Source organism: Pipistrellus kuhlii, unplaced genomic scaffold (assembly GCF_014108245.1).
Source record: "Pipistrellus kuhlii isolate mPipKuh1 unplaced genomic scaffold, mPipKuh1.p scaffold_m20_p_24, whole genome shotgun sequence".
Taxonomy (NCBI): domain Eukaryota; kingdom Metazoa; phylum Chordata; class Mammalia; order Chiroptera; family Vespertilionidae; genus Pipistrellus; species Pipistrellus kuhlii.
The window spans coordinates 9,088,764-9,104,050 of record NW_023425523.1 but is presented as its reverse complement, the minus strand read 5'-3'; the positions used below and the strand labels follow the sequence as shown (position 1 = coordinate 9,104,050).

The following is a 15,287-nucleotide window of genomic DNA, read 5'->3' as shown; positions in this document are numbered from 1 at the left end:
GCTTTGTCTGTGGCCCCGGACCAGTAGCGCAACCTAGGAAGGGGTGTGGGAAATCAGAATAGCCAGAAGAATTGGACTTTAAGTTCCTTAGAAATCCCTAGCGACCGCACTGCTCTGAAAAAAACATTTTTTTTGGAAGGGTGGTGGGAGGATCAGCGGGGCGGGGAGAGCCATGCTCCCGAATGATCGGATTTGAAGGGAATTTTGAAAAAGTTCCTTCTGCTCTGTCCGAGTTCCCGGCTGCACTCGTCCAGCCCCTCTCCGTGGATTCCACCGAGCAGGCGTCCTGAGCGGGCGCAGCTCGGCTCCGCGTCCAGCGCCGAAGGCCAGGCGCGCCTTTGTTGCTTGCGGGCCCAGTCGGGATCCGGGATCCATCGGTCCGCAGAGCGTTTTGGGCGCCCCACCCGGCCTCCGGCTTTGAGGGGCCCACCTCTCCTTCTCCAACAGGTAGAGATGGAAGGAGGAAGCCGTCCTTAGATTTTCAACAAGGTTCTGGCTAGCAAGGGGGGCTTATAGCTTGTTTCTTTCGTTTTGCGTCCACCGGAGTTGTTTAGAAGTCGTCCAATCGGGAAATAAGAACCTTGTGTCGAAATCCTTAGGATCCAGCGAATCTAAAAGCATCTGGGGGGGGGGGGGGGCAAGCAGGGAGATGACTAGAGCCGTTTTCTGGCATTTCGGTCAGGTTGACATTGTGTCTGAGCCCCCGAATTTCAGATCTGTAGTGAAAATGACTGTGGGCTTGCAGCATCTCTGAAACCTAGTGGATTTGGGAGGAAAAGGTACTGGTTGGAGGCCGGCGGGAGTGTGTAACGGCACAAGTCTGACCTCGACCTTCAGCTCCCCTTCTCCCCCCACGGGGAGCCCAGGGGACCCTGGGAAGCCAGGAGTTAAAAGTCGGCCCTGGAGCATCTCGGGGACCGCGGGCGCTGCGCCCTGGCCGGGGCCTCAGTCTCTCCCCTCCGCTCATTGGCCCGCGCGCTCAGGGTTTCTCCTGTTCCCTCCTCGCCATTGGCCGGGGGCTTGCTTCTCCCCCCCCCCCCACAGCCTTTCTCTTCCTCCCCCCTCCTCTCCCTCGCCCCAAGGACAGGAGCGCACAGCCTGCCCCCAGCTCCTTGGGAAGGGAGGGATTCAGAAAAAAAGTTTCCCAGAAGTTTGGATCAGAGGGAAGGACGGGAAAAGACCGAGAGAGGAAGAGGGAGAGGGAGGAGAGAGAGGGAGAGGGAGGAGAGAGAGAGGATAAAAAAAAAAAATGAAGTCCAGTGTACACAGCCTGTGAGCGCCTGCCCGGGCGGGTGGGTGGGAAGCAGGACGCGGGCGCTCATGCTGCGAGCGGGCGGCGCTCCGGGCGCTCGTGCTTAGCCGCCGGGGCAGCCAGGGGCGCCGGGCCCAGCCCGCGGCGGCGGAAGGAGGGGGAGGGAGGCGCAGGGGGAGGGAGGGCGCCCAGTGCCCGCGGAGCTGCCGCCTCTCCCGGGCCCGGCCCGGCGGGCGCTCGGAGCGTGAGGGCGCGGGCTGCTCCCTCGGCAGCGGGGGCGAGCGGGGGGCCGGGGTGCGGGCGGCTAAGATGAGTGAAAGGAGGAGATCTGCAGTCGCCCTGAGCTCGCGAGCACATGCCTTCTCCGTGGAAGCCCTGATCGGCTCCAATAAAAAACGGAAACTGCGAGACTGGGAGGAGAAGGGGCTGGACCTGTCCATGGAGGCGCTGAGCCCCGCGGGCCCGCTCGGAGACGCGGAGGACGCGGCGGCGCACGGCCTGGAGCCTCACCCGGGTGAGTGCGCAGGGCCGGGCCGCGGGCGGCGGGCGGCGCGGAGGGAGGCCCCGGCCGCGGCCGCCCTGCCCGCCCTGCCTTGCTCTGCTGCTATGCGGCAGTTTCTTAGACAAATGCCTGCAGTCCGCCCCAAATTCGCCGGAACCAATTGGGGGAACTGGCCTGAGCTTTGCATGTCGTCGCCAAATTCAAGCCGGGAGGCCTCCTGGCTCGCATCCCCTTCTCCTGGGGAGCGGGGCGCAGGGGTCCTGGGGCCCGCAGCGGAGGAGCTTGCAGGGCCCTGGGATGAGGAGGGGCGCCGATGGCCTGGGGAAAGGAGAGGGGCTAAGACCAACTTCTGAGAACTCGGGGGATCGGATCGAGCGCGGGGGATCTTGGGCCGACAGCCCCCTCTTAGGGAATGCCCCGTTAGCGTTCCACCTCGGCCCTAGCCCTCCCCTTTCCCCCACCAATTTTTCTAGGGCTTAAGTTGGCGAATTTCCCCTCCTCGGGTGACAAGGGAGCACGGTCCTATTTCTACTTCGTTGACTTTTACCGAAAGAGGCATGTTAGACCCCTTAGCCCGCGCCCTGGGTTCATATCTCCGTGCGTTGGAGGGCATGGGTGCGATTGATTTGTATCTCGGATCCATATGCACACATCGCGTACAACACGAGGAGGAGGAGGTCGATGTGGGTATTTTAACAGAATGGGGGGTGGGATGGGGAGGGAGACGACTTAACGTTTCATAGTAAGTGCCAAGATTTCAACTGTTCAAAACAGTGGAGGGAACAGCTGTTATCAGAGGAATCTCGTACACACACACACACACACACAGGCACACCCGGCTCGCAGCTGGGGTTAGCGGCTTCAGAAACTTTCCAGCCAGGACTTCTAAACCTCTTCTCGAGGTGCTCCTGCTGACCAGCTGAGGCTGGGAAGTGGACCTGGGTCAGCGCACAGGCCAGCGCGGGGGGAGGGAGGAGGCGGCCAACGAGGCAGTGGCCTGCACAGGGATGGGGGAGGCCTCGGCCCCAGGCACTTGGGGGCTGGAAAACTGGCCGACCCAAGGAGGGACAGCTGTCGCTTACCATTTTCTCTGTCGGCAGTGACAGTTCAATTTCCATGCTCCCGGGGCTAATAATAACGCGATTAGCGGGTGACCTGCAGAGACGGAGTTTTATGAATTCTCCGTGTTCCTGCGGCCCGTTATGGTATTTGAGTTTAGTGTTGGGGAATTATTTTTATTAGTCGATGAAAAGGAAATTAAAAGGAGATTTATTTCATCCACTCAAGTTTTCCCCTGCATCTGGATGCGGGTGCCTGCCCACTCGGATAACTGAGTGAGCAATCCGGAAAGAAATTCTCCTCGGCTAATGTGTTTCCCGTCTCTGGCCAGACTATTTCCTCCCCGCATTTATTTGTTGTTAAAATCTTTGCTTGGGCCTTCACATAGTTTAGTGGGAGTTCTTTCAGGCCTTATGACAACGGGCGATGAGGAGGGTGGATTTACTTCACGTTCGCAACGGTAGCAAAGGCGCACGTTATTTAACTGTGCCCGGCAGACGCCCTGTCCTCCTCCACCCCCCCCCCCTTTTCTCCAGGCAGCAGGCCCCCAGAACCGGCCTCAGTTCGAATGTTAAAAAAGGACCAACATGCAGGGTCATACGCAGAGATTCAGCAGGAAGTTTCCTTTCCTCCGGTCTCAGCCATAAGCCCGGAGAAAACTGAGTGAGGGCTCGGCGCCGAGATGCCAGTCCAGGGCCCTGAGCTCGAGGACCCGGTATCCAGAATGCTGTTCCCTCGCTGGAGCTGGAAGTGAGTAGGTGGTGAGGACCTCACCCTGAGCTTCACATAACAGAGTTCGGCGGATCCGTTCACATTACCTTTATCGCTTTTGTAAAAAGAAAAAAAAATATGGCCTTTGGGTTAGAAAAAAACAAAACAAAAAATGAACTATGTCTATGGGGCGAAGGTCCAGGAGGAGGAAGAAGCCGCACACCGAGAGCACTCGCGGGCCTTCTGCCCAATGAACGGGCCTACCGGCGGGTCCTGGGCACATGGTGGGCTGAGGGGACTCCAAATTGGAGATCTCAAAACCCTTGGAAATCTCCAGCGTGGAGTCCCGCAATGGCCACGGTTTTCGTAGCAGCCGGACAGAGGGGGAGAACAGATCTCTCAGGAAAAGGGCGCGGTGTGGGCTCCAGCACGTTGGGATGGTAGCAGGAGGCAGGGCCAGGGTTTGGGGTCCCCTGCCTGCCTTTTCTTCTTCTTTTTTTGTCTCTCATTCAGCGCCCTAACAGCCGCACAGAGGGCCTCATTTAAAAGTGTGTGTCTGGTGGCGGAGGTGAGAGATGCGGCCCTGTGGTTCCATTGTGCCCAGGGCCTCCGGGTTCTGTTTTACCTCTTTTCCTAATGAGGGCCCAGGGGCGGGGGTTCGGACCTGCTGCGTGGCTCGCCTGTCTGCCCTGATAAAAGTCTGGAACAGAAAACAAAAACAAAAACTACAAGAAAAACAAAATTGCTTTGGGGCTGGGGAAGGATAAACGCTGGGTCGCCTCGCACATACAGGACGATGGCTTAGCGCATCTGTATTTGTCAGTCTCTCCGTCCCGCTGTTTGACGGATCCCCTTCTCCCCTGCCCTCCCTGTCCCAGCCTCCCAAACCCGGGGAGCTCAGGTAACTCGCGGAGCACATTTAACGTTTTGCTTTTATTCAAAGACACGGCCTTTGCCTGTTTGCAACCCGTTTTTCTCTCCGCGCCGGACAGAGCGGGCTTTGGTTGGCACGGCGGGCCCGCAGGCAGCCGAGGGACCAGCCCAGCTTGCGCGCTGCAGGCGCTCACGCACCAGAGGGCACACAGTATGTATTTCACAATTTCCTCCCAGCCTGGTGGTCCCGAAACCTCCCCAAGGCCTCAGGGCTTTAGAGAAGGGCCTGCGAGGCGCTTTCAGTATTGCACCGGGGCGGGCCAGCACTCAGCGTCTTTGGGAGAAGCCGCGGGGCCTGGCCCACCGCGCACTGCACCGGGGCGGGAGGGTCTCCGAACCCGTCCTGGAAGAGCCTGACTCTTGAGCCCGCTCGCTCCCCACTTCCCTCCGTCCGATCGGCTGCGGCCACGGAGGAAACTTTCTCCGGGAACAGCTGCTCGGCTCGGGGGCCTGGGAAGTATATTCCAGGCACGTGGCGGCGCCAACGGCGCTCTTACCGCAACCCCGGCGGCTCCCCTGCCTTCGTCTGGGCCTTTCCCGCCCAAACACACAGCCCTGTGCACCGAGGCCCGGGCTCCCGCGGAGCGACATAATGTAATCCTTCTGCGGGGCACTGGGCAGTTCCCGCTACAGAGCCCGCAGGCTTGAATGTTGAAGCCGCAGCGCCCTTCGGGCTTCGGAGGCGGCGAGGCGTGCGGGCGGCGCCCAGGACCCCATACCCTGGAGCGCGCGGGCGGGTGGGCGCTTCGTGCGATTGCACACACGCCAGGCGCCCGCGCTCGCTTTCGTCCGCACCCCCGTGTGCACAACCCTAGTGAACCGATTCGAGAAAAGCCCTCGCAGTGCCCCAGCGCATCTTATCCTCTGGAATTATCCACCGCCTCCGAGAACGAATATGCCGGTTTATGGCTTGTTCGCTCAGAGTAGAGCTCCAATATTTTAATTCCGACACCACCCCTCTACCCACCCCTAATGCCCAACAGAGAAACACAGACCCGTTACCGACATTTAAATGAGACAGAGACAGTGACCAGCGAAAAGTCTGGGGCCGGTGGGGCGGGCACCAGCCAGGTCTGGCTGGACCACAGTGCAGGGGTGGGTGCGCAGCGTGGCGCCAGGTGAGCCCCGCAAGGGTCTGCCTGGGGTACAGTTCCCCGAGGTGCGCACCCCCGGGGGCACCCCCCCCAAAACCTCAGGGGTGCCCCGCCTGAGCTTCCAACGTGCCCAAGGCTCCTCCTGCTTGGTCCAAGCGGCCTTTCTCGGTGGCTGTCCCTTTGGTAAGTAACCTTGCGAGAAGGGGAATGGGGGTGGGGTGAGGTGGGTTGGCAAGATCTGAATTCTACTTTACTTAGGCCCGCGAGGATGGTGATTTGCTTGAGATGATGGCCAAATAATTTTTTCATGCGCCCGTGGGATCATGGCTAAATCAGACGCCCTCTGGGTGTGCGTGCGGGGCCCTGGAGGGCACCTCCATGGCTTGCAGGCGTGGGGAGGGTTAGGGAGCCAGTCTTGTGTATCCGTGTGGCCCTGGCGAGGTGGCACAAGAGAGTCACTAGGAATAAGGAGATGATTCTAACTTCTTTCATCCCCCAGAGGGAGCAAACTGGGAGGCTGGTGGGGAGGACAGGGAATGGGGAGAACCCCGTGCCCAGAATCTGGGCTGCAGTGGAAAGAAGGTGGAGTGTGCTATGGTTTGCACCTCCCTGCGTCCCCCTCTCTCCCCAGCGGTGTTCAGAAATCCTTGTGGTGGGTGTGAAAGGTCTGAGGTTAACAAGGCAGTGTGGGAGGGGGAAGTCTTCTGGATTTCTGGCCAGGGCAGCCCCTGGCCCCCCACTGACACCCACCTGGCTCCTGGGAGACCCCTCGGAGAGCAGAGGCCTAATAGGCGACAAATGCTGTCCCGGACAGAGCAGCCCGCAGGCTAGGAACACAGCGATTCATGACTCCACCGCCCACCCAACACTATTTCTCATTAAACTTTTTTTTGGGGGGTTCAGGTTGGCCACTTTGGGTTTCCTGATTTTATATGTAAAACTCCCAGAAAGGAAAGTTCACGAGGTGATGCTCCTGCAGACGGAAGGGGGAATTCAATTTCTTATAGTGGAGTTTGGACTGAAATGATATTGATGCGTACCCACTGTTTTCCTGCCCCCCCCTCCGCATACCAATTACTTCCAATGGGGGCATAGACGTTTTTAATTATTGAAATTGGTTTAAAGCCTCTTTCGTTAGCACACCCCGAACGTGAGTGAGTGAAGAATGGTTTGAGATGCCTAACCTGGGAGCCAAAATTAAAGATGGGGACTGGTGGTTTGTGCTCCCCTCCTGATTTGTATAATTTCCTTTGCGTGTGTGGACCAGAGTTTAATGGAAGCAAGTCCCTCATTATTAATCCTTCACGTTAGGCCACAAGGAGAGAAGGACAAGTACGTTTTGGCTCCAAAGACTGAAACATTTTGTTCATCCAAGCCTCTCCAAGGGCATTGCTAGCATTATTGAGTGAAATATTCCAGGTCTGTCACAATCGCTCTCTCTAGTGCCAAACATATTAAGAAGATGAGAACCCTTTTTGAGATCCTGATTATGGACCCTGATAAAAATTTATTTCTCGTATTAGGGAGGGAAATGATTGCAGCACTTCTTAAATCTTTAAGTTTAAGTTCCTTCTCTAGGTGACTGCAGGTGTGTGTGTGTGTGTGTGTGTGTGTGTGTGTGTGAGTTTAAAAGCCGGGCTAAACTGTGCATATTCCACAGGGATAAAGAGCAGACTGGCATTTCACTTTCTGGAAATACAGACATCCATCTATATAGTGATTATTTTGGGGTGTAGCTGGTTATTGCTTTCTTAGCCCCAAAAGATGTTCAGCAGGAGAGAATATTTTAAGTGGTTTTCGAGTTTTGATCTTTTGGGGATACTTTTCCACAGAGAAAAACAGGGAACTGGTGGAATGTGGGACTCTTCCCCCCTTCTTTCTCTCCTCCATGTGGTTTATTTTTGTTTTGCTTTTCCTGGTTTCAGTGAGCTTTGAATTTTATATGCGCATGGCTGCGATACTCAGGGGTCTGCACTGGGAAGGGCAATTAGCAAATTTATAAATTAGGGTCTGTTTACACTGCTTTGGGCAAGGATAATCATTAGTTAATTTAAGTGAGGCCCTGGCTCCAAGTGTCAGGGTGGAAAATGAGACTCAGTAGGGAGGACCGGAGGTGAAATGAAAAGAGGTGGGGAATTCGAGCGACTGGTGACGACAAATCAACATTTATTCATTGCCATTAATGGCCTCGCTTTGAGACAGGACATTTTGCTGACTACAAACTGATGGCGAGCTTTTGATACCAGAGTGAAAATAGGTCTTGAAATCATACATAGGAGTATAAAGTGTATTAAAACGTTGGTACACAAATGTAGCCGTTTATGCACAGATTTACGTGGGAAACACCAAGTTCTGAATGGGACGTAGACAATATTTCAGAGAAAAGAAACCGCGGTGTGTGTGTGTGTGTGTGTGTGTGTGTTTGGAGCCAGTTTTAAAAAATAGGAACACATAAAATTTGGAGGCCAAAAACTTTTGTCATTTCTAGAGAGAATTTCAAATTTGAAAATTCTAGTTATTGGGAGAAAACAAGACTCATACAGTTGCAATTTAAAAGAAAAGGGCGAGTGAGAGTTTTCCTGCATTTAATTTTGTGAAAAATGCCATCTTCATTTCGGATGCATTCTGCCGAACAATTAACTCACTGAGAGAAGCTCGGATAATAATAATAATAATGGCTAATAGAAGTAACCAGTAAAACACTGCGATTCGGGGAAAATAATTTTAGAACGTAGGTGACATATGCAAAAATATAGTTGCTGAGGCTCTAATGGGCTGTTTCCAAATTGTCACACACTTTAGCGGATTAAAAAAACAATCCCCTAATTCTGGGTTGAGCACGTAATAGCCTAATATAGTCTCCTTTCAAAAACCAACATACCAGAAATAACATTAGAGCTCCCTGGAAGGGATGACTAGAGGTCATTACCATACTCCCAGCCTGCCTCGGAGTGTGAGCGCCTAGTTCACCGGGTCAATCGAAATTCTCATTCGGGACTCCCGGACTCCCGCTGCCTTCTTTTTACGTCCCACAGCCTGGAGTGTATTGCCCCAACGAGGTTAGCCCCCCTTTTTCTCCGTCCCCCACCTACTTCCCCTCACCTCGACATCCTGTTCCCTTCCCCCAACCTCCTAGGCACATATTGAAAACGCCCATATATTTCCCCCTACTCACAAAAAAGCATCAGCGACATTTCACCAAGGAGAAGGAATATGGATCATGTCTTGTCCCGAGAAACCGTGCTGGGGACGGCGGGCAGCTCAGGGCACCCGGCGGCCGGCGGCCGGAGCCCGGGTCTGGCCGCGGGAGTTGTGTCTGGCCTTGGGGCACGCTGGCCCCGCGCTCCTGCCCCGCACCAGGGGATGGTGCGTACCTTCCTCAGCCCTGGAGACGTGCGGGGACTCAGCGGTAACTGGGAAGGCCTTGAGCCCCATTCCCCCACCCCCCAAAAAAAGATCAGGGGGAAAAAACCCTCAAACCAACCCAACACCAAGCGGAACCCACGGCGGGCCCTACACCTAGCGCCCGAGGGGAGTTTGAGCTTTTGCTTTCATCAGGCTGCACAAATTTTCGAGGAATCAGACTGACTTCAAACATTGGCAATTAGGAACCAAGGATCCCTGGGCCCGAAGAACTTTTAGTCCCTAACCATTTCCAAATGGGTAATGCCAGGGTCAGCGACTACATCCTAGCGGCGTTGGAAAGGAAACTGGCAGCGGTTCCTGGTGCTTAGGATCCATCCCGAGAGGCAGCGGTGCCCGGCCCAGAGGCCCGCACTGCCCGCCCAGACAAAGGGATAGCACGCGTTTGCCCTCCATGTTAAGGAGATGAAAAACAATGAAGTAATTTTAACTTCTTTAAAAGAAAGAAAGAAGGAAAAAGAAAGAAACCACTCAACCTTGCAAAGTAGAGGGAGAAATGGCTGGTTCTGGAAGAAGCAGGCGGGGCTGGTTAAATATTAGCAGAGAGGGAAGTCCAGCCTCCGGCCATCCTTGCTTTAAAAAGTCAGTCACATCAGTATTGTAACCTTGGGGCTAGGTGGCTTGGGTGGCTCAGGGCTTCTAAAAAGTACTCCTTGGTTTTCACAGTGGGGAGGGTCAGGCATTTATGCCAATAAGTGACTGTGAACACTGCAGAGTTTTCTCTGGGTTTGACAAAACTTCCTCAACTCAGAAGCCTAATTAGATTTCTTTCTCTTTTTTTGCAATGAGCTGGGGAAGGGCTATATACATCTATGCTCAATTTAGAAGAAAAAAAAACAAACACATAGTAAAAGCAAGCTAGCAAAGGACTACTGAATTCTAAAAACATTTCAGAAACCGTAATTGCTCATGCGCGTGTATCTAGGAGACTTCGCTATACTACAAAGCTTTCACATTCTAGATGATATCCACGTATCCTGCTAGGAAGAGGGCTAGCCCTGCTTACATTAGACTTAGATTGTGGTGCTGGCTTACCCACTGATATTGGAACCAGGGATGTTTGTTTTAAAGGCAGATGTGTAAATGTTGGGGGGAAAAAAGTTTTTAAAAGATGGGGCCTCAATGCCTCCTCTGTGAAATGAGGCTGAGAGGCTCAAATGGCATCTGAGGCCCCTTCAGCTGTAAGAATCTGTGACTCTGTTAATTTATTTTTAATCACCATTTCCTTCTAATGCACCTTGGCCATCGCTTGGCTCATCTTTAATCTGTCGCAATGAGGAAAACTTTGCTGCGGTTGTAGAAAGTAACAGTGCAGCAATACAAAGCCAAAGAAAGAAAGAAAGAAAGATTTTTACAGCTAGAATTAAGAGCTTTCATAAAGCTCTTGAAAAGTTTTGAGATTGATATCACATGTTCAGGAGTCCTGGACCGGTGATTCTGAGCCCTTGGTGTTTCATGTAACCTGTGTGAACGCCCAGGCCCTTCTTGCCAAAAGAATCCGGGCCATTTGTGAATGTAAAGGAAATGTGCGTTATTTTATGCTCTCACCGTTTTTTTTTTTTTGTGTGTGTGCCATTCCCAAAAAAGGCTGGAAAAATTCTGTGGATTTGAAAAGTGAAGACTGAGAAAAGCAACCTCATCACTGGTAAACGGAATTGGTGGGATTCCACTCCCCCCAAAAAATCCGTGGCCCCTCATTACTATCGGAGCCTAATGGAAAGCCCTCGTAACTATTTTCCATGTCTAGTCTGCTAAGCCGAGATCTTGATCTGGCAGAGAGTAAGAATGCTAAAAGGATGACTTAGTAACAGGCAAAACGCTTGTCAACAAGATAGATCAGAAGACAGCTTAGCATTCAAGACCTCTATTCATAGCTGCTGAACTTGAAGGCAGGGTCAGACACAAACCCTGGGCCCAGCACTCACTTAGGACGGTTTCTCATGTTTTTATCTTGTGGGACTTTGTTTCCTCATCAACTTCTACATTTGGGCTTCAATTCTGGTGACAGCTCCCCGCCCTCAGTGGATGCCCCCCATTCTCCGCAGCCCCCACCCCTGTGCGGGACTCTGTCAGCATGGAGCTTGTGGAATGACAGGTCGTCCAATCTCTCTATTGCTCTATGAACTGCTGTGGGGCAGGGACCTTGTCTTATTGCTTTTTTTTTTTTTTTTTTTTTTAATCTCCAGAGCCTAGCACAAGTGACTGCTTCAGAGCAAACACTTAATAAATAAATAATAAACATATAAGGATATTACAACAAAAATAATGATAATTAGTAACATGTATTGAACACTATGTGCCAGCCAGTATACTGAGATATATATATATATATAATTAGCACTAAATATATATATATATTTAGTGCTGTGTATATTTAGCAAAATGTGTATTTATACATACAACATATATCCTAAATACTAATATGCAACAATTATATATTTCAAATAATATATAATTCCATATACACACCTACACACACACACATACACACATATACCAAATACCATTACTTATATATAATACATAAAATTCCAAAACACTCATTTCTATTTGGCATGATGCATGAATGAGTGATATAGGATAGCAGTTCAGGCTCAGGTTCTTGGGGTTAGACTGCCTGCTTCAACACGTGCTAGTTGTATGACCCCGAGCAAGTTTCTAAATATCTCCCAAGCCCAATTTCTGCATTTGTGAAATTGTCCTAGGAAACTTATTCATCAAAACCTGGTCGTGAGGACTGAATGAGATAACATACAGGAGGGAATAAAGGATTGTGCACCGTCCCTGTTATTCCTACCCCATGGACAGTGATGACTCACCTCGGTGACGAACCTGGGTATGAAGCTGTTGCTGATTTCATGTCTAGCGGCACCGCCCATTCCTCCAGTCGTTTGCTTCCAAGGAGATGTTGGACTGGGCGTGGATCGCACCTGGTGCACAGCCTATGGTTGGAAACAGAGCACAGGATCTGAGTACACGTGCCAATCAGGTGAAATACTGAGTTGAGAGCTGCTGCTATTCAGGGTTTCACTGAGGCAGAAAGTCAGGACCTGAGGGAGCACCTGAAGGAGGAAAAGAGGGCTCCCGAGGGTGGGGACCAGCCTCTGATACCAGGCAGGAAGAGGGGGTGGGCAGAAGGTGGGGCAGAAGAGCCTTTCTGAATTCGGGGAAGTAAAGGAACACACCCACGTTTCTTTGTGAAACAGGATATTTCTATCTGAAGCCCAGAAATCCTCGAAAGGTTAGCTTTAGGAAAGAAGGAAGATTCATTTACGTAAGGCCTATGGACTCTAGGATTCTGGGCAAGATGAGCCAGCGGTACCAATGAGTTGGGGCTACAGTAAAGGATATGTAGGTGTTGCTTGGTTCAGTTTTTTGTTCTTCTCCCCTAAGTGTAAGGAAAACCTCTGGTTAAGCCGACGATCTGGGAAGAAGAGGTTTGGAAGTCTTTGTAGGGAAACAGCAGAAGCCCCAGCCATTGCGTTAGAATTCACATCTGGCCACACAGTTTTCTTCAAGAAAACAGAAGCCTGGATTTGATCATTTACTATTGAAAAAAAAATAAAAAAAAATAAAACCAGTTACACCCTAGATTTTGTTTAAATCGATTTCTGGCAGAGGAGGGCAAAGGTGCATTCCCAGGGGGAGAGGATCAGAGGAAGGGTCCCGTGGAGGCCTCCCCCATCCAGGGAGCCCAGGGCACCTCGTCGGCAGTGCTCAGCCCCTGCCTGACCATCCAGAGGAGCAGGGAGCTGCTCCGCGTGAGCTGGAATCCAGGCTTCAGTGCTCACAACAGCCTCTCTGCCCCCACTTTATTTTCAGGACAGATCCTTCTATACCTCTTCCGCATCATCTTATTTCAGAGGGAGCCCACAATGCCCTCCGAGAGAACTTTCTTGGATCGAGGGTGCGTGCTGTACCAGGCACTGCACTGATGTTCTTATTCACATTCTCTTATTGCATCCCTCCAGCAGTCCTCAAAGCAAGGTCATTGTTTCCCCATTTCACGGAGTAGGAAATTGAGGCTCAAACAGACTAATTTGCCCACAGATACAGCTCCAATCCAGTTGAAGTGGATTGGCCAGAATTTAAACCCAGGTTTCTATGGCTCCAGAGTCAATACCCTTAACCACTAGACTATATTGCCTCCCCCTGCAGATGGCTCTTCAGTGCTCTGTGGAGAATTTTGAATGTTTGTAGGTGGAACTTTATGCTTGCTGTTCATTCTGCCTTTCCAAACAGAAATTGTTAAGCCATAAACATGAGAAAGCTGGTTATAGTTTCTGGTCTCTATCTTCATTTCCTACTGTTATTTTTTAAAAAAATATATTTTTTTATTGATTTCAGAGAAGAAAGGAGAGGGAGAGAGAGAGAGAAAGAAACATCACCGATGAGAGAATCATTGATCTGCTGCCTCTTGGGTGCCCCAGACTGGGGACTGAGCCAGCAACCTGGGTTTGTGCCCTGATGGAATGGAACTATGACCTCCTGGTTCATAGGTTGACACTCAACCACGTGGGAAAGGCTCCTATTGTTAATGGTCTGTCCAGTCCTCAGGTGCCTTCTCCTCTACCAGCTAGCAGACGCTTCTGTGACAGTGCAGTGGGGTTGAGTTTCTAAGCCATGGCTTTGGGTTGGCACAGGCACAGCCTTCCCAACATGACTTGCTTTTTCTCTGACGGAAATGCACAGAAATCTCAGCGTCTGAAATGCGGTGGCTACATATTGAATTGGATCTAAAGCCCCCTCATCCTAAATCCCCCCGTGCAGTGAAGTGCAGGGAGTTCTGTTTTACCCATGGCCTTCTCCATTCACAACGGGATGGAAAGAATCTGATTGGTAATTGATTCAAAATGGAACAGCTTAGAAATGTATCAGTTGCAGTGACGAGCAATTCATGCATTTCTAAGTACTACGGTTGATTTTTTTTTTTTTTTTCCAAACCCGGCAATCACAGCTGAAATCCCTTTGCCATGGATTGAATTTACAAAGGAAGAGATCCTGATTTCCACAGTGGCTTCTTTTTAATGCCCGAGGATTAAGAAACCGCCTCGAGGACCCACAGCGAGTACACCCGCTCTCAGAGTTTGTGGCTTTGACTTTAACCTCTGAGTGACTGCTCCGAGTCATTTATTTTGGAACAGCTCTATTTAGGGTGGCCTCGTTTGGTATGGGACCAGTTATTTGCAGAAATCTCCCATGCTGTCAAACACTTCGGACGTGGTAAAAGTGAACGTGAGCCAGACACTGCGTTTTAGGGAACTTAACATCGGCTTTCAGGGCTTCTTGGTCCACCTGTTCGCCGTTTCTCCATCACTTTTCCTCCCACTCCCACTAAGCATCCTCTTAGGAAGTCTGGTGTCTCCAGCAGGGATTTGGAGGAAAACTACACCCTCCGCTTTTTCGTGGGCGGACTTCATCATTAATGCATTTCTTGGCTGTTGGGCTGTAAGGTCTATCATATTCCTGTCTGTTGTGCCCGGGGGTAGAGAGTGGCTTTTATAACTGGAGAGAGAAAGATGTAAGATCCATGTCTGTTTTAAATCTTTGCTTTCTCCTTATTGCCCACCCCACTCTGTGCAGGCAACGATTGATGGGATTTGATAAGCTCTTGTAGCAACAGAAGCATATGAATCTCCGGGCCATTTCCTTTCCCAGAGAACACAGGTGGAGCCTGGGTTGAAATATAGAGTGTGGCAGAGGATAAGGTGAATGCTGCAATTTTGGTGATTTACTGGATCTTACCCTGGAGGTCCGTCCTATGAGAAGTGTAGATTCTGCAAGATAGGAAAGCAGCCAGGCCTGGGCCATTCATTCTCCCTCCAGCGTTCAGGGCACTAGTTGCATGACCGGCAGTAATCCTGGGAGTGTTGGATCTCAACTGTTGCAAGAGCAGGTTACACAGAGATGTGACACATATCTGTGATGTTCAGATGGCCGGGTAGGGACTGCAGGACGTGCTTCCTGAAGACATAGGAACATAGGACCACTTAACTGGTGTAGGGGCCCGCAAATGGTAAACCAAGCTCGAGAAAGAGAGGGAGAGAGGAAGGCGGGAGGGAAGAAAGAGTGAGAGAGGAGGGCTGGGGCAGAGGCCTCAGGCATGTTATGAAGGGCTGGGTGTAACGGTTCCCCAGCCTGCGTGGGCGAATTGGTTCCGGATGTTAACATTTTTTTGCTTGGGGCCTGAATACATTCTCCTTTTTCTTTGCCTGTTTTCCTGCCCAAACTGTTAGGCCTCCACAGCTGTGTGGCTCATTGCTGGTGAATGTTGAGAATGACAGATCTGGCTTTATTGCTGGGCCAGTTTGGG

At 51.5% G+C, this 15,287-nt stretch overlaps 1 protein-coding gene across 3 annotated transcripts in view; it reads left to right on the top strand.

The window, feature by feature from the left end:
* Window positions 1–1,419: 1,419 nt before the first annotated feature.
* The window catches only part of TBX15 (T-box transcription factor 15), an 89,711-nt gene continuing 75,843 nt past the window's right edge, over window positions 1,420–15,287 (top strand). The window contains exon 1 of one of the 3 annotated variants that reach the window (XM_036452553.2): window positions 1,420–1,766. In XM_036452553.2, coding sequence (XP_036308446.1) covers window positions 1,562–1,766 — 205 coding nt within the window. In that variant the 5' untranslated portion in view covers window positions 1,420–1,561. The remainder of the gene's footprint in view (window positions 1,767–15,287) is intronic. The other 2 variants (XM_045586967.1, XM_036452554.2) reach the window with 2 other exon arrangements.